Source organism: Scleropages formosus, chromosome 15, assembly GCF_900964775.1.
Source record: "Scleropages formosus chromosome 15, fSclFor1.1, whole genome shotgun sequence".
In the NCBI taxonomy this organism is placed as follows: Eukaryota; Metazoa; Chordata; class Actinopteri; order Osteoglossiformes; family Osteoglossidae; genus Scleropages; species Scleropages formosus.
Window position 1 is genome coordinate 14,146,753 of NC_041820.1, and position 24,786 is coordinate 14,171,538.

At 43.3% G+C, this 24,786-nt stretch overlaps 2 protein-coding genes across 7 annotated transcripts in view; both read right to left on the reverse strand.

The window, feature by feature from the left end:
• The window catches only part of actn1 (actinin, alpha 1), a 31,478-nt gene extending 27,759 nt beyond the window's left edge, over window positions 1–3,719 (reverse strand). For all 5 annotated transcript variants that reach the window (XM_018727424.2, XM_018727420.2, XM_018727419.2 and 2 more), the window contains exon 1: window positions 3,354–3,719. In XM_018727424.2, the coding sequence (XP_018582940.2) occupies window positions 3,354–3,458 (105 nt within the window). In that variant the 5' untranslated portion in view covers window positions 3,459–3,719. The remainder of the gene's footprint in view (window positions 1–3,353) is intronic.
• A 6,656-nt stretch (window positions 3,720–10,375) lies between these two features.
• Window positions 10,376–24,375, reverse strand: dcaf5 (ddb1 and cul4 associated factor 5). 2 transcript variants are annotated; one of them, XM_018727430.2, is made up of 9 exons: window positions 23,925–24,375; window positions 21,207–21,350; window positions 20,976–21,012; window positions 20,533–20,672; window positions 19,985–20,114; window positions 18,233–18,446; window positions 13,349–13,415; window positions 13,149–13,276; window positions 10,376–12,592 (listed from the first exon to the last, which is right to left on the reverse strand). In XM_018727430.2, exons 1-9 carry the CDS (start codon window positions 24,130–24,132, stop codon window positions 11,162–11,164), a joined length of 2,499 nt encoding a protein of 832 aa, XP_018582946.1. In that variant the 5' UTR covers window positions 24,133–24,375; the 3' UTR covers window positions 10,376–11,161. The 2 variants fall into 2 exon arrangements, with proteins under 2 accessions (XP_018582946.1, XP_018582945.1); XM_018727429.2 differs by having other exon boundaries at window positions 13,149–13,415.
• Window positions 24,376–24,786: the final 411 nt, after the last annotated feature.

Consider the following 24,786-nt stretch of genomic DNA (forward strand, 5'->3'; position numbering starts at 1 on the left):
AGCAGTGCTACTTGCTGTGCCACTCCCTCTCCCTCCTTCCTACGTCCTAACTGCACACAGATATAAGAAATGTAGTGAAGGGCTGATTCAGACACTGCAGAGCCTTAGTCCAGTGCTACAGGTATTTACAGGTCTATTTAGAAAAACACCCTCTGCTTTACGAAAATTCCAGTTCGGCAATATCAAAGACAATGTCATACAACTGAAATGTCTAAATTATTCAGTTTGCAAAATATGACAGATTAATCTCGGTTAATTATTATCTAAAGTGCTACTGACCACACTATTGATAAAAGCACACAAGTGTGGAGAGTGACTCAGAGAAGCTTATTTAAATCGCATTACATTTACACTTTAGCAGCCTCCCTTACAGCAAGTTGTGGTACAAACTCTGGATACTAAAATGCCTGTTTAGGATACAGCAGTAATTTCTCTTTTGGGGCTTGAACCAGCAATATTTCACCTGTAGTTATGTGCTCAGTATTGCATACTATAAGACATCATTCTTGACAACAGCCACTATTTATAGAAAAAAGTTGGTACCATGGTATCTTCCAAGATTAATTGTAATGAAATATATTTACCACTAAAACCATACAACCCTCAGCCTGAAGGTGACTGATGTGTGTGTGCATTTGTATTTTGTGGTATGACAGAGGATGAGGAAGGGCTCACAGGGAAATACAGAAACACCTACCATAACCTTACATGAACTTCAGACAGTTAGGTAAACACCTGCACCATACAACTGACCTGCTTCCAGATCTGTGAATCTCCCACTGTGCTGCAGGAGACATGCAAAACACAGGCAAAGGGAAGTCGCAACAGGAAAGAGTTCATGTACAAACAGCTCCGCTAAAGAATCACAGAAATGTGCAATGCTTGTTTCATGTTACAGGCTCTCCCCAAAGCACAATGTCATTCCTTCCAGGAAACCATCCAAAGACACAGGTCCACAAACAATTTATGTTGGCATCCTTACTGTTGTCAGGGTTTTTTTTTTTTTTTCCCCCTTCTCCTTTTTATTAAACAACCATTTTGATTGTTTTATGTATGGAGAAAAAAATCCCAGGTGAACCAGGAGTTTGGATCAGCTAAGATACTTGTGGTTTAGCAGGAAGAATTACAGCCCCTGAGATAAGGAGGGCTGTTTGCTGTCTCAGGATCAAGTTAAGGCATGCATGTGGTAACTCTGCACAGCATACACACGCTTTACTAGCCACTTATATAAAAACTAAGGAATGTTCACACAGCAGCAAAACCTGCAGTAAACCTAGAAATCTACCTTCCCATTATTTTCATTAATACAGAATTTAACTAATGGTCACAAAATATTGCTTGTCAGGGGATGGCTTAACAGTTTGTCCTTTGTTATTAATTCCAAAGTTACTGTCATTTTGTACAGATAAGTAGAATTGCTTTTTCGAGGCTTTTTCACACAAAGAGACAAAGAAGCCCTTATTAATTTGTTGATTAGCAGATACTTTTATCCAGGGGCACTTACACCTTTTCACTTATTAATGAGGTAGAACGCAGGGTATTTTAGGGGAATAACCTGGGTAACTGGGAGTGGGGCTTAAACCAGCATCCTCCAGGCTGCAATTATACTACTTAAATTCTGGTCAAGAGCCCTGTTTCATCTGGTTCAGGTGTTCATGAGCTTCTCTTCTGCGGTGAGCTGCGAGCGCTGCTGTAAGGAACCCATCTGCTAAGGGAACGAGGCCTCCGCTGGGCTTTTGCTCTTCGGACCACCTCTTGGGCCTTGGATCGGAACCTCCATGCGAACTGCACCGCAGCCACTCATTTTCACATAACCGTCAAGTTATGAACATCTGCTATGCGTACAGTAATGCGGGGTGTACCTGGCAAAAAAAAAAAAAAAAGTACTTCACAAACTTCAAACTCTGCTCAGGATAAGTACACTTTTCAACTTCTGACACCGCATACCTGAGTGACACTTTTGTTTAAAACTTTTCCCCGGTAGCTGTCTGAGCGTGATATAATTCAGGAAATTGGGAGGCGAAGGTTTCAAGAGCAGGGGAAAAAAAAAAGGGAAAGAAAAAAGGAATCGGGGAAAAGGTTTTCCAACAGCAGCAAGAGGGGCCGATTATTACCATTTTTGGGCAAGCGCGTCCCCACGCAGGCCCAGCCCAAACCGCAGCGCCCGCTCGCGCGGATTCCAGAACATTTCCCCCGGTCGCGAGCTGCCGTGAGTGAACGAGTGAACGCTTCACCCCCGCACCGCACTGCACCGCACCCCCCATTTCACCCCTTCCTTCGCCACTTCATCACTACACAACTTCGGCCCCAGTAAGTTGTGTAGGAAGTTTCCGAGTCCCGTAGTCCGCATGACTCTCTTCACACCAACGGAGCGCGTACGGTACGGTACGGCTTTTAAGAATGCCATCGTAATGTGGCCACGCTAGCATAAATGTGTTTTTATGCATCCGCTTAGTTGTGTGGATTTCTTACATTTCAAGGAGTAACGTTATCGGTATGAAACGATCCACCGCTAGGAGCAGTGCTAGGGAGCGGCACCTCTCATGTTCCCGATAAACGGCGCACGGCCGCTGCCTGTCATTTCGTGGAAAGCGAAGCTCGTGCTGCACACAAAGAGCATCTGCGCTGCCCTCGCGCTCGTCTCGGCTCTCGAGGATGGGGGAGGTGTCCGAGCGCGCGCCGTTAGCCGCGGTCCGCTTCGCAGCACGAGCGCCGCCTCACATCTGTTGCGCCCAGAAAGGTGGAACCGCCGCTTGCACTCACCTTCTAATTGTTTTCAGACCGTGGCGGTTTGAAATTACACTTGAAAAATATCTCTGTTCACCACAGCGAAATAGTAAACCAACTACTCTGCTGTTTTATTTTTCACGTGGACGTAAGTCGTGTGTTTTTGTGTACAGACCACCACAGCGCCAAGAGTAGCAGGAGCAGGTCAAACATCATGTGACTTAGAAATAGTATATGGTGACCATTGTGTTCTGTTAGCTGAGAATATTATGATATAGCAAAACAATATTAAAAAACTAGGCATCTTCCACACTACGAAAAATTCCGCAGCACCGTACCCACACAGTGGGATACACAGGACAATAAAGATAGGTTCTCTGAACGTGATATCTCATCAGTTAATCGTCATAAAACTTTTGTTTAAGCAATACTATAAAAATAAATGTGTTAAAACCCCCTTATTCCTTGAGAATCCAAGTATCAGTTTTGCGGAGAGCCGGCAGGCTGGCGCGCGCTAACGTTGCGCTCCCGCCGCGCATCTCGCGGCGCAGACACGCTGTCCGCCCCTCGCGAGCTGCAACCGAACAACCATTACATTAGTCTGTGTAAAGAAGAAGAGCCCGTACCTTCCTCTGCTGTTTCTCCCAGGCGGGGTCCAGAAGGAGATCCCGGTCCCAGTCGTCTTCTTGCTGCATGTAGTCGTTTTCTCCTCCGTCATGGTGGTGATCCATCGCGCTCCCTCCCTTATATTACCTGGTTGCCGTGGTGGTCCGCTCCTACTTGGAGTAGTGATGTTGCACCACTAATTCTCTCAGCAACGCTTCTCCGCCCGCTCAGTTGGTCCTACTTACTTACTCACTGTCTTCTACGCACTCTGCAAATTTACTTTTTGCTTTTCTGCCGTTTTTTCTTGGCAGCCAAACCGCGGAGTTGTGAGTAGGCAGATCTGCGAGCGCCGCCAACAGAACCCAAAACTTTGCTTAGAACGGGAAAAAACATGACAGAACTCGCCTTCTAATTGGCTCCACGGGTGGCTTTAAGACTCCACCCATAACCCCAATCTTGGGATTTATTGGTTGATCTGCATGCCAGTAAACAGAACGGATGGCGGTTGGCTGGATGGGTTGACTGAACAAAGTCTGTGTCACAGGGCATGTTATGCCTGCCCACCTTATCCCATTAAGATTTTTTTATTACGTTGCATGCGTATTCAAGTATTTATTTCTTTATCCAAACAAGTTTTAGTTTAACAAGAAAAGGAGAAAACAGTGGAATAACCCCTGGACTTTGTCATGTCACAGTTGTTCTTCTCCACCTGGGTGATGTGTAAATCTTTGCTATTTCATATTATTTTTGTGGACCGGTTTGTTATTCCTGTGTATGATGATGCATTTTAAACATAATCTTATCCCACGTACCAGTTCCAGACAAAACATAACATTTTGGACAACTGCAAATGAAATGATTTTGTTTTGGAAGATTCTAGGATTCTGAAAGTGTACCGTAAACGAAATGCAAAGTGATGCACACGTTGAAATGTCGATTCCTGACAGTTCCAATTCGTAAGAGTGTGATTAAGACATAATTTAAGGTCAATAAAACGTTGGGAAAACGGTGTTTGCTGAGCAGGACGGTTTTTTTGACGGGAAAACTTATTCTCAGCTTGGAAAACTGTCCATTGAGCAGTAATTCTGGGGAAACTGCACGCTTTGTCTCCTTAGTTTGTTCAGAAGCGCGGAGATGAGCAGATCAGATCTTATATGTTCTTTTTGTATTTTACATTATCTTGTATTAAGTACGTTTTAGTAAATTTCTTGCACCTTTTAAAATCCCCGTTCTTTACTTACTGTATTGACAATATATCTATGTCAATATTTATTGTACACATAGATATATACACAGTCAAAAGTTTGAGCACACTTGCTAGAATCTCCTTTTTCCGTATAGGGCACTTCTGTTCTGGTTTGCTCTTTTGACTCGAAGCTCAGCTCGTCCCATTCAAGTCTTGCCCGGCTCTCTTCAAAGTTTTCCCTCCTTCTGCTTCATCCCTGCAACTATCCATTGGTATCCTAGCAACGTTTAATGACATGCTTCGTTACTGCACTACGGTGGGGCAGCTCTGTGACTTAGAGCATTGTACAGTAACTAGTAAGTGCAGCAATGTATCTTTTACCTACTGAGTCAGTGTGTTTCTTAAGAATGCGCTTTATAGATTAAATGGACTAGTTTATGAGGCAAATAATCGATCTGAGTGAGTGCCAGTCTCTTTGCCGAGGCGGGAAGTCTGCGTGCTGTGGATAGCCGGTGTGCTGCACTCCTCCTCCTCCTCCCTGTCCCTGGCTGAAGCGAATCCATCTTTTATTGCTGTGATTTGGAGAACATCGGTCGGAACCCTGCTCCTGTTTATCCGTGTACCGTTTTGCCGGAGTCGCATTCCGACGCGAGGCGTTGCTCAACTCAAGCAGGCAGAAACATGTAACGAGCGCCGGCCGGGGTGGGACCGGCCCTCCGCCATGTAAGGTAAAGACCTGATCACTCGCTGTGCGCTCCCACCTCCAGCGGGACGGCGGCGATGGGAACTCTCTGGAGAGCGGCAGAAAGGTGAAACTGGAGCTCTCTTCCTTATAAGGGCAAACTCAGAAGGGGCGACTTTGGGGAGGGTGATGTCAGACACCGCGAGCCGAGACGCGCCGACACTCGGACACGCCGCTGCTTAAAGCCACAGCGCTTCTTTGCAACGGGCCACCAGGCGGTCGGAATAAGGGATGAGTTTTAATGAGCAAAGTATTTTAAGTGCTGCCGTTCTACACTGACCCTACTGACCGACCGGGTTTAATAATAGGCATCTGACGGAATAACAAATGCACTCGTATATATAATATTGTTCTCTGATTAGATGTTGGCTTTGGACTCGCAATGTTAGTGAGCAGCTTACAATGATTTAGCTGTATTTACAGAGCAGAGTATTTACATGCAGGGTAAATATTTTTCACAAAGCCTGGTAGGAGCAGGATTCGAACCAGACTGAGGTTGCAAGAGAAGAGCCTTAACTTTCTCACTACTCGCTGCTCCGAGAGGTAGGCAGGCAGGTGCGCGTCCCCTGCAGCTCAGCATGAACAAATCATGTCATTTATCATAGGAACAGTTAACATTTTTTTCAAAAAAGTTATTAAACCTGTCTAGGCTGCCAGCTCTGACTTCCTGTAGAAAGGTGGCGGAATGGATTCACTCTCAGGACATTTGTTTCCTCTCCTGAAACATCTGCTCTTGTTGAAATCACAGCTCATTCTGCTGTAGCCGGAGAGCCACATGCATGTCATGGCACAGAGCTCACACCGTTACCTGGAGTTTAAGTGAAAAGAAACACATTGTATATACAGTATAATCCGTGCTTCTTAAATTTGCTGAATTGCCAGCCATAAGGCGCAACATACATCATGTTTTTAATTAGCCGAAATCTTCCAGGCAACAGACTTAGTCAAAGCTGTATGTGGCTGAAAACCTGTCAGAAAATGATCTTTTGTTCCAAAATCTCTCTCTCACACACACACACACACACACACACACACACACACACACACACCACTTGTCCCCAAACAGGGTCATGGTGAGCCAGAGCCTAACCCAGCAACACAGGGCATAAGGCTGGAGGGGGAGGAGACACACCCAGGACAGAGTACCAGTCCATTGCAAGGCACCCCAAGCAGGACTCAAACCTCAGACCCACCACACAGCAGGCACAGGCCAAATCTGCTGTGCCACCACACCCCCCTGTTCCAAAATCAGAGAAATGAAATGAATCCAAATACTTTGTATTCTCAGTTGAGGAAGAAAGTTTACTGCAGTATAATAGATTATAGTGTATGTTTTCCATACATCAGAAAATATACTGCATACATGTCTAATTTTTACAAAATCAGACTTAGAGCTGCAACTAAAAAAAAAGGCTGAAGCTCTGAAGATTTTTAGAGGTTAAGGCCTTAATGTTTAGGCATTAATATATTAGGGCAATAATATATACTAATGTATTAAGTCAAAAGATTCTTTATAAAAATGTACATTTAAAAAATATATGAAATTAATGTGCAAGGCTGCCCAAAAAAAACATTCAAACTGAAGGTATAGTTGCATGAGAAAGCTTGTGAACTCTTTGAAATGACCTGGTTTTCTGCAATAATTACTGATAAAATATGCTGTCATCTTCAACTAAATCACAGCAAGGCAAAACAACTGTACATTATCTTGATGATACTGAATACATCACTTAAACATTTACAGGCTGGAAAAAGAATGTGAACTTCTGTATTTAGTAACTCCCTCTTTAGCAGCAATAACCTCCACTAAATGTTTCCTGTAGCTGCCGATCAGACTTGTGCAACATAAGTTTTAGACCATTGCTCCTCAGAAAACTTTCACTTCAGGTCATACCACAGTAACTGGGGTGAGGCCTGGACTCTGATATGGCCAATCCAGAACTCATATTTTCTTCTGTTTAAGCCATTTTGTTGCTGATTTACCCCTGTGTTTCAGTTCATTGTCTTGTTGCATCAACCAACTTCTATTAAAGTTCAAGGGAAGGACTGCTACCCTGACATTCTCCCACACAGTTTCTTCATACAATTTTCAGTTTATCGTTCCTTCTATGATAATAAGCTGTCCAGGCCCTGAGGCAGCAAAGCAACCCTAAACCATGATGCTCCTTCCGCCATCATGGGGTTCATCGTTGGGATGAGTTTTTAGTGTTGGTGAGCAGTGTTTTTTCCTTCCAAACATAATGTTGAACATTTCTGCCAAAGAGTTAAACTTTTGTCTCATCCATCCACAGAACATTGTCCTAGAAGTGTTGTGAAACATACAGGAGGTCTTTTGCAGCCTTGACACATACAGCAGTGTTACAGCAATGTTTTTTTTTGGAGAGCAGTGGTTTCCTCTGTAATGTACTTCCATGAACATCATTCTTGTTCAGAGTTTTTTTTTATTTTTAAATAGATGAACAGAGACTTTGGCAAGTTCAAGAGATTTCTGCTGGTCCTTTGCAATTACCATAGGGTTTGTTTTCACCTCCTTCAGAATTCCATGCTGTACTTTTTCTGTGATTTTTGCTTTGCAGGGCTTCCACTTCTCGAGAGAGTGGCAAAGGTACTGAATTCCCCCTTTTTGTAGACAATTTCTCATACTGTGTATTAAGGAACACCCAGGCCTCTACAAATACTTGAACAGCATTTTCTAACTGTATGCATCTCTACAATTGTTCTAAGGTGCTCTGGAATTTCTTTTGTTCAAGGCATGGTTTACATGAACAGATCTTTTGAGAAGAGCAGACTGTGTCAGTAACAAACATTTGTGTGCATTTGTTTTCCAGTAGGGCAGGGCACATCCCACTCACACCTCCAGTGCCATTGCACTGACTGGAACTTCTGACTCCAATTAGCTTCTGGGGGAACTATTAGCCCAGAGGTTCACATACTTTTCCCAGCCAGGACTTTGTATGTTTGAATGATGTATTCAATATTGACAATAAAAAGTACAATTCCTTGTGTGTGTTTGTGCAGTTTGTATTTTACTGCTTTTGTGTCTGTTTTTATCTGTTCATTTCACTCATACTTTTCTCCAAAATGGCTTACAATGTTAAGGTACCTACAACTATTTACTAAAGCACACAGTTGGATAATTTTACTGGAGCAATTAAGGGTAAGTACCTTGTTCAAGGGTACTACAGAAGTACAATAGGTAAGATTTGAACTGACAGCTTTTTCGTCCAAAGGTAGCAGCTCTAGCCACTACACTATCAGCTGCCCCTTAGTTGAAGATCAGATCACATTGAGTAATTAATATAGAAATCCAGGTAACTCCAAACGGTTCACGTACTCTTGAGAACTGCTTTTCCTCATGAGGGTTGCTGAGGTTGAGAGCCTATCGCAAAATCACTGGGCACAAGGGGAGCAGTTCAGTCCATCGCAGGGGAGACATATGCACATACTACAGGCAATTTAGAGTGTCCAGTTCACCCGAAATGCAGGTCTTTATAATGGGGGAGGAAACCAGAGCACCCAGAGGAAGCCCAAACCGACAGGACCTGTAAACTCCACACAGACTAAACTGGATTCAAACAGATGCCTTAAGTACTGTGAAGCAGCAGCAGCACTAGTTGCTACACCATCATCCTGCCCTGAAGGTAGTTCATTTGTTTTACATATGTTCATAGTGCATTTCAGTGTATTCTTGCTTAGTGAAGAAATAAACCAGTTTGTTTCATTGGACTACACAAATGGAAGAAAACAAGAACGGTTCATGAATTTTTTCACAAATACAGGTACTTGTTAAAATATAATTCTGTGCAACACAATTATCCATCTTATCAAAAACTCCTGGTCTTGTTTAGTGCTGAAGGTTTAACCTATACCAGAAGCATAAGGCATGAGGCAGGTTACACCCTGGGCAGGACCTCAGTCCATTGCAGGGCAATCATGCACACATATTTATTCACATTCACATACAACAGGCAATTTAGAGTCTCCTGAAATACATCTTTGGACTGTGGGAGGAAATCAATGCACCTGGAAGAAACCCACATGAACACTCAAATGCATGTGTCTCAATATTTAGGAATAATTTTGGTTTACTGAGATTTTCAAAATTCATGCCTCCATAAACCAGCATACAGTTCTAGAATAGGCAGACTAATAGTAGATATTCACCTAAATTATAACTGCGTTTATACAGTTGGCCTTTTCATGGCAATAAACGTAACATTCCTTAAATATGACCCCTAAATAAGGATTTGAAACAATAATCCTCTCATCATATATTCCACACCTTGACTACAATATCAAATAGCAAGGTCCACTGGTTTATTCAAACACATGAAGCTAAGGCTTAAGTGTACTTAGAAGGTGTGGGCAACCTTTCAGCAAATCCTGCCATTTGAACTAATATTTTAAACAAATTTTTCTGCCTTGTTTCAATTCCTTATACATGCAAACTTCAAGAGTGCCAAGGAAATTGCCCTTGCCACTGTTATATTCAGTAGATTTCCTTTAAAAGGCTATTTAAATAACAAACCAGAACAGACTACAAACCTGCTTGGGGGGAAAAAAAAAAAAAAAAAAACATGGAAAGGGTTATACCCTTAAAAAAAATTAAAATGAAACAAAGACAAAAATCACAAATTTTGAGAAGGGGAAATTAAAGGATGTTCTGCCATTAAAGGACCATAGCACTACACTCATCTCATTATACCTTCTTCTTGAAATATCAGCATGACAAGCAAATATCCATGCATCTTGACCTCAAGATAAATGATAGGGCTTTTGTTTCAAAGGGGACTGTGGCTTCTGTGACCTGACACCGTAATACCGTTTCCCTACAACTGTCATCATGGGAACATGAAGCAGGAGCGTCTTGAACAAAAGGACAACAGCAATGAGGATTTATTCCCCCCCATTCAGGTTTAAAGCAATTTTTCCACAAAGGGGATTTTATATTGTCTACAGACTTTTTTTTTTTTTTTTTTTTTTTAAAAAAAAAAAGGTAAAACAAACACTCTTTAGTGTTTGTTTTATTTTCCTTAGCATTCATATTGAAATGAACAAAAGAAATAAAAAAAAAACCAAATACAATTTTTTTTAGAACATTTAATGTCTCTTCATAGTAAACAGTCCCATATCCACAAAGCATTTCTTGGACATCGATATTTCTTCCTTTGAGCAAGAAACCTTTCAGAATGCGAAAAGAAAGTAATAAGACAAAACCAGTGACTGCCAGTCTGAAATAACTAATTGCACAACTCAAACAAGACACATTTGCAATATTTTGTGCAGTAATGTGGCTGTAGCAGGAAGAAGTTGAAACCAGGGTGAACACAGAACCTCACAGCATCCTAGGCTTCAGCAAAAAAAAAAAAAAAAAAAAGTTCCAACCTCCTAAATTTTGCTCTTGGCATAAATCAAAATATACTATGAAACTCAGCTCACATAAGGACAGCTTTGCAGAGGAAAAAACTTGAAGTGTTTTGCAAGTACAGTACTTATTTGGATCAAATAGAAAAAAAGACCAGAACCAGTGATGAATTCAAAAACTGAACAATTGGCAAATTCACTAACGTATTTACGGTCAATACCCGCAATTAACGTTTTAAATTCTAATGCAAATTTTCTGAAGTTAGACTCAGCTTCAATGTCCAGACAATACTTGCGCTGGTGAACTTTAAATGTCCATGTCATCAGAAGAGTGGTGAGTGACGGGTTGAGAGCTACAGATCATTATATTGGGCTGTGTGCTCAGCCCAATTTCCTGCAGTGTTCCTAGCAGTGCTTATTACAAACCTTTAGCATTTCTGCATCCTTTTTAAAACAAGAACAGATCATAAAACCCAGACAAAGAAGCACTGAAAGATCAGCCCTTTGCTCAGAGGTCTCTCTCCTGCAGAAAGGCATCATGTCTTAAACAGCTTCTCTGAGGGTGCGCTGTCAGGATCAAATTCCTCTGACCCGGCTCGAGTCCGTTTCAGCCCAAGGGTCCGGATGCTTTCTAGCGTCGTTGATGGCTGGCTTTCCCCCTGGCTTTTCGTGTCCTGAGGTTCTGTGTTGGGCTGGCAGAGGCCAACAGCCACTTCTGAACCAGCAGACCCTGAACCCTGGTTCATGTCCCAGCGTTGTGTATGCTGCCAGTTCTGCCCATTGACCCCTTGGTCTTGCTGCCCCAAGCAGCCCCAAGCACTATCTGAGGACTGGGATGCATTATTTTGCACTAGACCATCACCGTGCAATTCCCCAGCAGTCTCTGGACTTTTTGTAATTTCTCCCATGCCATCTCTGCTACTCAGCACTGTCCTCCCTAAAGGATTGTCATTTGAATGAGGAGGTGAAGAAACCAATTCTTTCTCCTGCATTACTGCGGCTGCTTCTCCATCTCCTGACAGTCTGTCTGTCGAGATCACCAGACTTGACTCGGGAGGGTTGGCAGAGTGAAAAAGTAGCCTGGCCTTGTCTCTAGGAGAATTTCTATGCAGCATGACATCCACCATATTTTGTACCTCTTCTGCTGATGATGAAGACGAAAGGTCTTCAATGGAAATTCTGGGGTAGCTGCACGAGTCTACAGCAGCGTAAAGACCACGGGCTGATTCAGGGCGGTCCCCTGACCGAGAGGGGAAGCGCATGCGGCGTCTCCTGGTGGCATTGCGCTGCCTTGTGGTGGCTCTCCGGCGCTCCTCTTCCTCTGCCTCACTACTAGAGCTAGAACTGGAGGAGCTGGAGGAGCTTGAGCCGCCAGGAGAGGAGCTGTGACTCGACATGCTTGAGATGTTCCTTGGACTGGGGGAACGGGGTCTGGGCATTGGGTCTGGCCAGAATCCGCTGGAATCTGATGAATCATTGACAAGGTCCAGCAATCGTACAGACTGGTGGCCTGTGCCACGGCGCCGGGTCTGCCCCTCACCCTCCTCCCTGGATTCTCCCTCTGATCCAGGGGGCCCTGCTATTGAAGACGAGGAGGAGTGGTCCGAGTCACTGTTGGGACCCGAAGTAGGCGATGCCCCGCGAAGCACAGGAGTGGCCCCTCCCTCGCGACCTGCCCTTAGGGAACGCCGACCTCGAGCATGCAGCTGCAGGATGGCACCCTCACTCAGGTCGCTGTCCGAGTCAGAGCTCCAACCCTCAATCTCCCGTCGCACCAGGGAGTCAAAGAAGGCCATCATGCGTGGGTCCTCCTGAATGGACTGGCTGACATAATCATGGGAAAGTCCACTTCCACTGTTGAGAACCAAACTGATGTACTCCTCGTGAGTGTAAAGACTGCGAGACCTATCCTCCACACGGCCTTCAAGGTCTCCTATGCTGTCTGGTTGCTGATATGGACTCCATACCTGTGACAGGCAGAAGCAAATGTCAGTTTCATGACACAGTAAAAGACTGTCACAAACAGGAAGGATGATGACACAAACAAGAAGGGACAGATTTTAAATGGAAGATATGGTACCTTGCACAACTTTAGGCAAGAAACAACTGAGAGTAAAGTAACAGTAAACACACTAACAATTAAAAAGCTTCAGTGATAGCTTTCAGAGCAGAGGATGCTCTTAATTACACTCAGCCAATACCATATAGAAGCCACAAAAATGCATTCTCCTCTATCATGGTGATCCTCAAAGGACATCCAGTCTTTTTTGTCAGCTGCACAACAAAACTTTACTGGCAAATAAGATAATAATAACAAATACTTCATTTCAAATCATGAATCTCAGGAACCATGGGGGGGGGGGGGGGACAAAACTACTGTTAAAAGAATTGTGTGAACACGGCTGGCACTGGAACTGGTCTTTTGACGTTTTAATGTAAAGTGACATAAGCTAGAATTTAAACAATAATGAAACATATTCCCAGTTCCTGTAAAACAGTGAACTACCAAATAATGCCACTAACCTTGATAACCTTCTCCACACCCGACGAGCAGATCATGTAGGTATGGGGGTTAAATCGCACCTGGTTCACAATAGAACGGTGACCCTTCAACACCATGAAAGCACCATTTACCACTCGGCCAGGGCCCCCTGGAAAAATTGAAAAGGACATCAGCATCCTAGAAAGTAAAAACAATATAGATGAGAAATACACAATCTCACCTGCTTCAGGATCTTTAGGAATTCTCCACATGTAGAGGTTGAAGTCATCGGAGCCTGACAGGATGTACTGACAGAAGAAAGAAGCAAAGTGAACAGTGCTGAATAATTGCTTATAAAACATTAATTTCATAACTTTCAACCATTTCTTTCGGCCAAAACAAACAGGGAAAATATATTCATTTACATTCATCTTCTCAGTGCTACACAATTCATTTATTTTGTGTTGTTACCCAATGTCAGACAAGCCATTTGACAAATGATAAAGAGAATGAGACTACATTTACATTTATTCATTTAGCAGACGCTTTTCTCCAAAGCGACTTCCAATGAACTCTATGTAGTGCTATCAGCCCACACACCTTATTCACCAAGGTAACTTACACCACTAGATACGCTACTTGAATGAGGAGGTGAAGAAACCAATTCCTTCTCCTGCACTACTGGCACTGCTTCTCCATCTCCTGACTATCTGTCGAGGTCACCAGACTTGACTCGGGAAGAATTTTCTCACCGTAGAATTTTCTTTCTTCTTTTTTTTTTTGTTTTTTAAATTTTATTTGACTCAGAAGTCCTGACTCAAAAAAATGATAATTCACAACACAGTGTGAAATGCAATCCCCTTAAAACAGAAGCTACCGGAACAACATGAGCACTGAAAGAAAAAGTGAGTGAAACAGAAAAGGCATTGGAACATTGTGTGCTAGCACCATTCTCTTTACTGGACTTCATGAAGCCATTTCCTCAGTTTGTTAATCTAATAACAGAAGAGAGCGGGCACACAGATCCTTCTTCAAGCAATAAACTACTCTTGTGCACCCACAGCAGGACCTGATCTCAAACACACATTTAACTTCATGCCTTCAACGATAAAGGAACAAATTTATGGTCACACTAAGAGGACAGGTTTGCTATTAAAACTCAAAACAGGGGAAGCTGGGTGACATGAATTTGTCCATCCATCCATTATCAGCAACTGCTTGTCCAACATAGGGTCACAGTGGTCTGAAGTACAAATCGTGAGCCAGGGTACATCCTGGAGGCAGTCAGTCCCATCGTAAGGCAACCTTGCTTCCACGTTGAGCATCGTTACCCCATGATGAGACCTGAGGAGGCCGCTGGGCCATCATAGCAGCGCTCCATGGTGAAGGAAGCTGATGTGCCTACGTGAACTGGGACATCAAGTTATTGGCACTTAACTGTAAATTTTCTTAAATCTTCTTTAATCTAGAATGCCCAGGAGGGGCGAGTAGCCACTGGAACTGGGACCCCCACAGGATTTTTTTTTTTTTCTTCCTTGCCTTTTGGGTTGGGAGTTCTTACCCCCCCCCTTACCTCCTTGGCCAGTAGGCTTACTTACAGCACTTTATAAAGATTAATGTAATTGAACCTGGCTCACTTGTGCGCATGTGCACGGACACACACAAATGTCTATTACTGGCAATTTATACTGAGGAATTCATTGGAAACATCTTTGGACTATGGGAGGAGACTGGAGCACCTGAAGGAAACCCACTCAAATGCAGGGAGGAGATATAAAACTCCACGCCGACAGAGCTGGATTACAACCCACATCCAGTCACACAACCCAGAAGCTGTGAGGAACCAGCATTATGTCCTGCACCACCCTGTTACACACACTTAAATTTAACTGTTTATTTGTTGCACTATCCCTGGCATCCCTGTTTCTGAGTCTTTTCATTATTGGTTTTGTGGTGTTTAATGTTTTAAAGAGTTACCCCTCAGACTACATACAAACATGAAGGAACTATAAGATTAAGAGTCTGAGATCACCACAACAAGAGCACATCCTACCAAATCTCTTCAAGGTGAGGCACCAATTGTCTGAATAAGTTTACAATTACGTTTCTGCAGACAGCCACGAGGGTACAGACATTCCTTCCCACATCTCAGAACTGTAACAAAGAGCCCAAAGGCTGTATTGGGCTCAGATCAGTGTTAATATTAACTCCACAACGCACAAAACCAATTACTTCAATATGTTGACATTTTGAAACATTAAGGACCATTACAACATTACTGCAAAACCAATCCAGAAAAAGATACATGTAAACCATCAGATTTGAAATACCCAGCAATAACAGACTTGAATAACAAGAACAAATATCTCCTTATTAGGCATGACAAATACAAAAAACAAAAAAGTTTTTTTTGTGACTTTTCTGAGAGACCTTAAAAGCTGCTGCCTGTCAATCAAAAGGTCGCAGGTTCGATCCCCACCTCCGGCTGTAGTACCCTTGGGCAAGGTATTCACCCTAAATTGCTCCAGTAAAATTACCCAGCTGTATGAATGGGTAAATAGCTGTAACGTTAACATTGTGAGTCGCTCTGGAGAAAAGTGCCAGATAAATTAATACATTTAAATGTAAAAGGCCTTATCCATTTTAGAAATTTGGATTTTTCTGATGTATGCTTCCATGAAAAATGTGGATTGGGGCAGAAATCACTCTGTGACCACTTTCCAGTTGACATGGCACGTTACATAAAATTTGTTTAACTGACTCACTGACAAAACACTAACTTTGTCCAGACAGCACTAAATGGTTACAGAATTTCAAATCGATACATTTATTCGTTTAGCAGACGTTTTTTCCCCAAAGCAATTTCCACTGAACTCTACGTAGTGTTATGAGCCCACACACCTTATTCACCGCAGTGACTTACACTGGGTCTCTCATCCGTACATCAGTGGAACACGCACGCACACGCAACGGGGGAACCTGAACAGCATGTCTTTGGACTGTGGGAGGAAACCAGAGCACCCAGAGGAAACCCACAAGGAGAACATGCAAACTCCACACAGACTGAGCAGGGATCGAACCCATGTCCTCTCACATTACCCAGACACTGTGAGACAGCAACACTCCTCGCGGTGCCACCCATACTGTATGTTAAGCAACAGGAAACTTGCAATAGGGGATAAGTATTCAAAATACAGAAAACTTGGAATAAATTAACTTGCCAACAGAAGGAGGGAAAAAAAAAATCCCTTTTCCATTATAAAAATCAGTGTCTTTGTACCAAAGGCACTTTTGAAAGAAAGAAATTTATACACCACGAAATAACTTAACTGTCCAGGTTATCTGGGAAGCAAGCAGTTTACCGAAGTATAGAAAATGTGGTTATACACCATACTTCACACAGCAATTCAGAGATGCATTATATACCACCACCCCTGAAACAGCCCAAAGGGAAAACATTGAACCCAACAATCTGAGTGACGGAGCTCTCTCTCAAACCACACACCTAGTCTTAACATCTATTTTTTGCAAAGCTGCTTTGCTTTCTTCAATGACTGTGCTGCCATTCCCGCATTATATCACCTCATGGCCCTTGTTATCCTACTAGCCCCACATTTCACTGCAGGAAGATACTGAGCTTTTGCATTTAGCGCTGCACATTCCTGAGACACCCGAATAAGGGGCTAGTATCAACAAGCATGGCTTTATAGTGATGTAATGTCTGGGGGAAGCCAACAGAAGCAGGCTTTACCCCAGCAGTGGGCTCTACTCACGCCTGCGTTCCCTCAAGGAATGGAAATTTATGTTAATGTTTGCGCACAATCATTTGCTTCCTCTTTCTACAGCTGTTGGTTACATGGTCAAAGGAATTTGTTTAAACAAATGAGCCTTGCAGACCATGATGTATTAAGACTATTAATCATAAACTAAAATCCAACATTTACATTTATATAGTTTGTAATTGATCTGCATATAAGATGCATGTTTTTCTACAAATGTACTGTAAATACAGTACAATATGAATATTCCTTTAAGACGCTGACCATGGTTGCAGGAGTATAGTACTCTTATCAAATGTAGAAGCAGAACATGATACAGAACTTATCTGTGGCGGAAGTTTGAATGTTTTTTTCTGAAAGAAAGCCCACGGGATTCATTCTGTATTCCAAATGAACACTTCTGAAATCATTTGTTCACTTGTTATGAGTAACCACTAGTCTGATACAAGGTCAAGGTGTTATAGAGCCTATCCTGGAAGCACAGGACAAGAGGCAAGGTACATACAAGATGGGATCCATACCCATCACAGGGAAATCTCTCACACACACACACACACACACACACACACACACACACACACACACACACACACACACAATCTGAGGCACTGGTGTTACCTGCTGTGCCACTGTGCTGCTCACTTTCAAATTCAATACTTAAAAAAAGCTAGACTTACAGTAACTTATAAAAAGACTCAGTATATTAATGAAAATGTGTCAAAAACAGCTTCTAAACAACTGATGGTTTGACATGCTGTAACCCTCAATAATACCTGCCAAACAATGGGCTTCCATTTAAAACAGTTTCTAAAACTTTTTCCTCTTCTTTGTGTTCTTAAGTGAACTCAGGACAAATAAAACAGCAGAATACAGTTAGATATGTTTTGTCACCATTGCTGATTTATGATGGTCTCATTAATGCCAACATTGACCATGTTTCCAAAACAAAATTATGAAATACATTAACCTGAGCTGTACTGACAGTATCTGTTAAAAAAAGTGTTACAATTTCTTTAATATATTAAAAAAAGGTTTCAAATATTATGCAAAACTGAATATATCATATGTGCAAAAAGCTATAAAATGACACTATATCTGACATATACTTAAGTGTTGCAATACTTTAAATTACATCAATTTTTGTTTGTAAATCATTACACTATCTAACATAAGCATGAAAATGAGCCTATGCGTAAGGTCGCCCTGGTTACATATGAGTGAAAACATCTTGAGAGAGTTATACAGAAACGTAGTAGGCCACAGCTGGGCTTACTTTCAGTAAATCAGAAAGGAATACATGGTGGCAGGGAACAAGACCAAAGTCATCCAGCAGAGGTGAGCCTCACCTGGTCGCGGTCACCAGCAAAGCAGCAGCTCTTCATTGTGCAGGAGTTGAAGTAGCCCTGGTTGTCGAACTGGAAGATGGGCAGGCGAGAGTGCAGCTCGTAGAGGACTGGTGGCAGGCGGCGACGCAGTGCCAGCAGCTGCGTACCTGTGCTGTTGAAGCGAACGCTCATGGCGCTCTGCAGGGACAGGCTACCTCCATAACGCAGCAGAGAGCTGTAGGCATGAGGGGCAGGACAGAAAAAGGGGTGAGAGGTCAGCAGCTACACAGGAGTAATGCCCTGGAATGGTAAGAACAAGTGAAAATGATGGGGGAAAGTTGCTGTCAAATGGTCCAATCATAAATCACAATACATTAAACAATACATGAGAAGAACACTATTCAAAACTTTAATGGCTATTTTTTTCCATGCAATTCTTCAATTAAAACAAATAATTAGACTGGGACATAGAAGCATTGAGTTTAAATTCTCTTATGACAAAAGGCAATGGTTTGACGCCCTCTGTTGGACACCAGCGCGTGTCTCTCTGTACCCTGTGGCTCACTGGCTGAGCTCAATTCAGTACTGTGCTCCCCCTCACCCCACACACACACACACACACACACACACACACACACACACACACACACACACACAGGGTTACCAAGCAGGACTTCACTGTACACAAGGGACCCCTGATTTTTTTTGTGTTGAAAAAAAGGTGACAGTGAATCTCTGCCCATTAGCAGTGCTTCGGAACGCATTACACTTAACTGCTAATGGTTTGTATTTACTTTTTGTTTGGTCAGTTTTGATACTTGTCAGAAATGAAACTGTTACAGTCAAGTATACCAGTAATTATAACCTGAAACAGTTTCATGCTAGAACACAAATCCTGATCCATGTCAGTCCTGTAAATAGTATTCTGTAGTGTATATACAGTATTATGGTGGCACAGTGGCACAGCAAGTTGCACTGCTGTCTCAAAGCGCTTGGGTCATGAGAGAGGATGTGGGTTTGATCCTTGCTCAGTCTATGTGGAGTTTACATGTTCGCCCTGTCTCTGCCTCCATTTCCTTAGGGTGCTCTGGTTTCCTCCCACAGTACAAAGACATGTTGTTCAGGTTCCCCCATAGTGTGTCAGTGACAGAGAGTGTGTTCCACTGATGCATGGATGAGTGACCCAGTGTAAGCAGTGTATCTAGTAGTGTAAGTCACCTTGGTGAAGAAAGTGTGTGGGCTAATAACACTACTTAGAGTTTGTTGGAAATTGTTTTGGAGAAAAGAGTCTGCTAAATAAATGAATATATGTAAACGTAGTAAATATTTCTCAGTCTATATATCCACCCATCCATCCATTTTTCCCCCCAAACTATTTTTCCCCACTGTCTTCAACCATGTTATAATTCTTAGGTTATAAGTTTGGTTTATATGACTGAGTTCTCTTTTAACATCTAAATTTACATTTGCAGCAGGTCTCATTGGACCTTCAACACAGACTGCAATTATGATATAAGCCCTAATGATCTATTAAACCTTTCACACAATACTGTACCTACTTCTTGCAAAAAGAATAAAATTCCCATATAGAGAAAAACACAAGGTATAAAGACAGTAAAAAAGGTGAAAAGGGCAGTAAGCACGTTTAAGCGCTTATAACACAGCACATACCATTTCTAATCAATTAGCAGGTGTCCTGTTGCAAACAACTAATGAACAGAGGAATCCGTAAGGATCTGAGATTGTAATAAGAACCGAAAGAAAATGGTTCACCTGCGTGGCTTGCGGATATCCCACAATCCTACTCCTTCCTTAGAGTTCGCGGTAGCAAGCAGTCTGGGTTCTGCTGGGTTGAACATCACACTGTGGAACGCGGAGGGATAGTTGGCCAAACAGAAAGGCTCTAGAACACAGAAGAGAATTTGGAAACTGAGGTCAAGATAATGTTGATGCCTAACGGAGAGGCTACCCAGTGGCGTAGGTGTACCGTTTTGTAGCTCTGGCAAAAACTGACAAGAACAATAACTGTCTGACAAGCACTGACTATTGTGCTTTCTGTGCTGCTCTGCTACAAAACATTACAGTTAATTCGAAAATTTCAACAACACGAGATATTGTAAAAACCAAAACGACTCCAAACAATGTAAAGTTGAAGTAACACAATCCACTATCAGTGAAATTAATTTTTTCAAAAGAAATCTCAAGGTGTATTAATTTGCTGTTGGGGGGGGAATCTATTGTTAAGGTGGACACAGCTTATACCACAGATAAAACACATTTTTATTGCAATCACAGTCACTAATTCTTAGTTTCTTGGGTACCTCCATGCGGCGGTTCACGTGTGTCCCAGATGAGAACTCGGCCATCATCAGAGGAGCTGGCAAACACGTTGTCGTTAACTGGGCTGACAGACAATCCGTAGACTGCATCATCATGCAAGAAAACATTCAGTGTTTCACCCCTGAAAAACAAGAGATACACCATGATGGAGCTTTGGGACAGGCAAAACAAAGCAATGACAGGAACACTTACATTAATTCTGTATTTTGATTGTTTCGTTCACATTAATGCCCAACTCTATACACACACTTGCCTAAATCAAATTATTTTCTCTGATATTTATTCTTGGAGAAAAGCATCTGCTAAATGAATAAATGTAAAGTTAAGAAATTCTGGATCCCTTTGAATTTTAACTACTTAAAATACTGAAAACCAGTTAAAGTTCAAAAATGATGTCAAAAAGCAAAATGAATCCATCTTTTACCTCTCCACATCATGAAGAATGACCTGTTCATCATTCCCTTCAAGAACAAAAATACATCTCATTAATAAACCGATAACCTGGCGCACATAATGTAAAACCACTTTAAAGGGAGAGAAGATAAATGTATATCTGTAACATTACTCATAAGCTTAGCAAAAAGGCGCACTGTTGAGATAAATGACTATTAATTATAACGCATCCTCTTAACAGCGGGATCAGGAGCACATTTACCCCCAGAGAAGACACGTCTGTTGGTGCTGTCAAAGGCCAGGCAGAAGATGTTGGAGAGGTGTTCTCCCTTCAGCTTAAGAGGCTTGGCAGAAGAATGGAGGGCCTTCTCCATATGCCAGAGAAGCACTCTGCGGTCATCTCCTCCTACAGACAGACAGAAGAGTTTGAGGGTCCTACATGTACACAAAATACATACATGCATTGATTTACATGTATTCAGCTCTTCCTTCTTGCAAAGTAAACATTTAAAAAAAAAAAAAAAAAAAAAAGTCATGAAACTGCCAGATGCCATTTATTTCTTCATCTATATTCTATAATGCATAGAACACTGCATGTTACTCATGCATAGTGTACATTTCCAAATCATATACATAGACTTATGAATAAAAACATAAAGGGTTGCTACACTCAAAGATCATTTATTCATTTGTTAATAACCGATAACTGCTTGTCCAGTTCAGGGGTGCAGCGGTCAAAAGCCGATCCGTGATTCACGGCATGAGTCAGCGTACACCCTGGATGGCATGCCAGCCCATCAGAGAGCAAACGTATACATACATATATTTAGAGTCACCAATTCATCTAAAAGATATCTTTGAATTGTGAGAGGAAACCAGAGCACCCAGAAGAAAGCTACAGAGACACATGGCAAACATGTAAACTCCACACAGACTGGGTCAAATTCAAACCCAAATCCGAACGCACAGCAAAGCACCAGCGCTACCCACTGCAACATACTGGTGCCGAAAAAATTCTTTTCAAACTAATGACCTCCATCAGGCCGTTAACATTGCAGCCCTTCCTTCAAAACATTAAGCATTTCCTTTCAAACTACAAAAACAATTGAAATGCTGAAGTCCAACGCAATCAGCAATGAGTCCAATGTGTCTCATTGAACACACACTGAACCATCTGGTAGGTGGACTTACTCTCTTCAGGTTAAACATAAATCCAAATGACATTGACATTATGTAAAAATTAAAAATACAAATTAAGGAGTAAGCTAATTTATTAGGTTTTTTTATTGAAAACTTTCAACCAAGCAAACTTAATATTTGTCTAGATTGAGAGTGCCAACTAATGCTTTTTGGAGCACATTTCTAAAGGTTTGAGAAGTGTTTTTAAAGCTTTTTTTTTTAATCATTTTGAGCACAATAAACAGGTCAACACACACACTGAAACCGCTTGTCCCAAGTGGTGTCACAGCAAACCAGAGCCTAATCCGGCAACACAGGGCGTGAGGGGACACACCCAGGACGGGATGCCAGTCCATCACAAGGCACCCCAAGCGGGACTCGAACCCAGCCCAGCCCGCTGCGTCACCATGTCCCCCGTAACAAGTTAACAACCGCGTTAATTTCCCAATCGAATAGCCCCAAGTTAATTCACGCTGCACTACATGCCGTGACCCGTCAAACATAACTTCTCATCCAGCAATGCAATCCTGGCAAGTTAAGTGCTGCACTAAAACACAGCATACACTCTTCAGGACGGACAACCGTCAAACAGTTCTTCGCTGAGAGGAGAGGAGATCTACTGCAGAGTAAAATAACTGCAAAGGATGGAAGAGCGCTGCGAGGGCAGGTCGACACTGCGTTCAGTGAACGTCTCCCATGCTGTGGGCGGACTGAGCAGCGGCAGCCTGTCCATGAGGGCCTGCAGCGGAGTGTCTCCACATCATCATGATCATGGGCCGAACCAGCAGCGTTGCCCGCTGCCCGCTGCCCGCTGCCCTCCACCACCCGCCACGCAGCAAACGGTGACTTCTGATGACAACAGTCCTGGACACAAACAATGTGTGTGCAGAAAGTGGGGAAACACGAAGATAGACGCAGCAACGTGTGGAGACAGTATGACATCTAGCTAGCTAACACAGAGACATGATTATGTAGCAGCTCAACTCGAGTCGATACGACGTTATACTCAACCTGCGTATTACCGGTTTTATCATGTAAACACTCTTACGAGAGGGAAAAGTAAAAGCAAAAGGCCAGTTAGTTTCGTACGAAACGTGCGATTAGGGTGTGTGTATGTATCCCCCCCAGCCCGAGTGTGTGACAGTGAGCCAACACTGGATCAACGTCATTTTCAATACGTTACTCGCAGCGAGCAAAAAATGTAACACGTGAAAACGTTTCACTGCCACCTGAGATGGATAGTGAGTGTGTGAAAAGGCGTCAAACACTGCAGGCGAGGCTAGTAGCTGCGCTAACACACACACGCCAGCTGAGCTCCTTCGCCGCCCGTTAGAGACACACACACAGCCTCCAGGAAAACATAAACAAATGTATCCATTACAGCTGCTCGAGTGTTTTAAAACAAGTTGTGGTGAAACACGAGCTATTTCTTTCAGGTGTGTACGAGGCGCAAGCTGGGAAAGGGACACTGAGTGAGTGAGGCATACGGCACGGACATGATTCCGCCGGCCAGCGGAGCGGAGCGCTGCGCCCTACAGCAGCAGCAGGCCCGTGTCACCGTAAACACCACCGCCGCCGTGCCTCTCGCTGACACGGCGCTGCTGCTAAAGACGGGCACACCAGGCCCCCTAGCCGCACTGCTCTAAGTGGGTGTTTTCGGCCATGAGCCGTATGTCAACAAGGGTGCGTTGTCAGTCAGTGTGAGCATATGAGTGTGCGGAAGGCGAGCCGAGCCGAGCCGAGCCGAGCCGAGCGGTTCTTCTGTGCGGTGCGGGGAGGAAGCGGAAGCCGCGCGACCTACCGGACACCAGCCATTCTCCTCCATTGTTGGAGAACTCAATGGCGTTAACGCAACCGAAGTGCCCCAGCAGGTCCCTCTTATACAGACTGGTGCATCCGGCCAGCCTTCGCCTCTGGAACTCCTCTTTCATCAGCGGGTGCCCGGTGATCTTCCTGCGGGACAGGAAGCCCACGGAGGAGCGCATACCGCAGCCCTTCACTTCTCTCATGTTTTCGGCTGTGCGGCCGAAGCGAAGCACACAGCAAATCCCGACTGAGCCGCTACACAGTCGGAGTGTCGCTCGCGCACACGTCCGCTTTATAAAACTGGCGAAGATTTCCGGCTTTTTTTTTTGCCCCCCCCCGTCGTATTATTTGACGCTACATTGTGGAGCGAGAGATACGCATCGGTCAACCCAGCGATGAACTCCCGGGACAGACTGCGTCCTGCTCCTCCTGCTGTTCCGCCTCGCGCTCCTCCCGCTCCTCCTCCTCCTCCTCGTGCTCGTGCTCGTGCTCCTCGAGTTCCTCCCGCTCCTCCTCGTGCCGCCGCCACCGATGACGATGTGTCACCCGTCCGCTGACATGTCATGTAACTTTTAGAAGGGACGTTAGGTTGCCCATGTGTGTCAGTCAAGTATTGAAAAAAGAAATATGCTATTTAACATGATGCTTTTATAATGCAACACAGCATTTGATTTATCTCTGTCCTTCCGTTTTCAATACCGCTTGTCCTGATCAGACTAGTGGACCCGATTTAGATCAGCGATTACATTTATTATAGCCCAACACTGGTATAATAAATTAGGAAACTTAACATCTTTATAGCAGTCATATCTCCCTGGCGGGGGTGCGGTGGCGCAGTGGGTTGGACCACAGTCCTG

Excerpts from the sequence above, each read along its gene's own strand:
- dcaf5 (XM_018727429.2), bottom strand. The coding sequence starts at position 24,132 with ATGAGAGAAGTGAAGGGCTGCGGTATGCGCTCCTCCGTGGGCTTCCTG. Across the intron at positions 20,115-20,532 it reads ACGTGAACCGCCGCATGGAG|AGCCTTTCTGTTTGGCCAAC; the intron begins GTACCCAAGAAA and ends TCTGTGTTCTAG. Across the intron at positions 13,416-18,232 it reads TTGCTGGTGACCGCGACCAG|TACATCCTGTCAGGCTCCGA; the intron begins GTGAGGCTCACC and ends TTCTTCTGTCAG.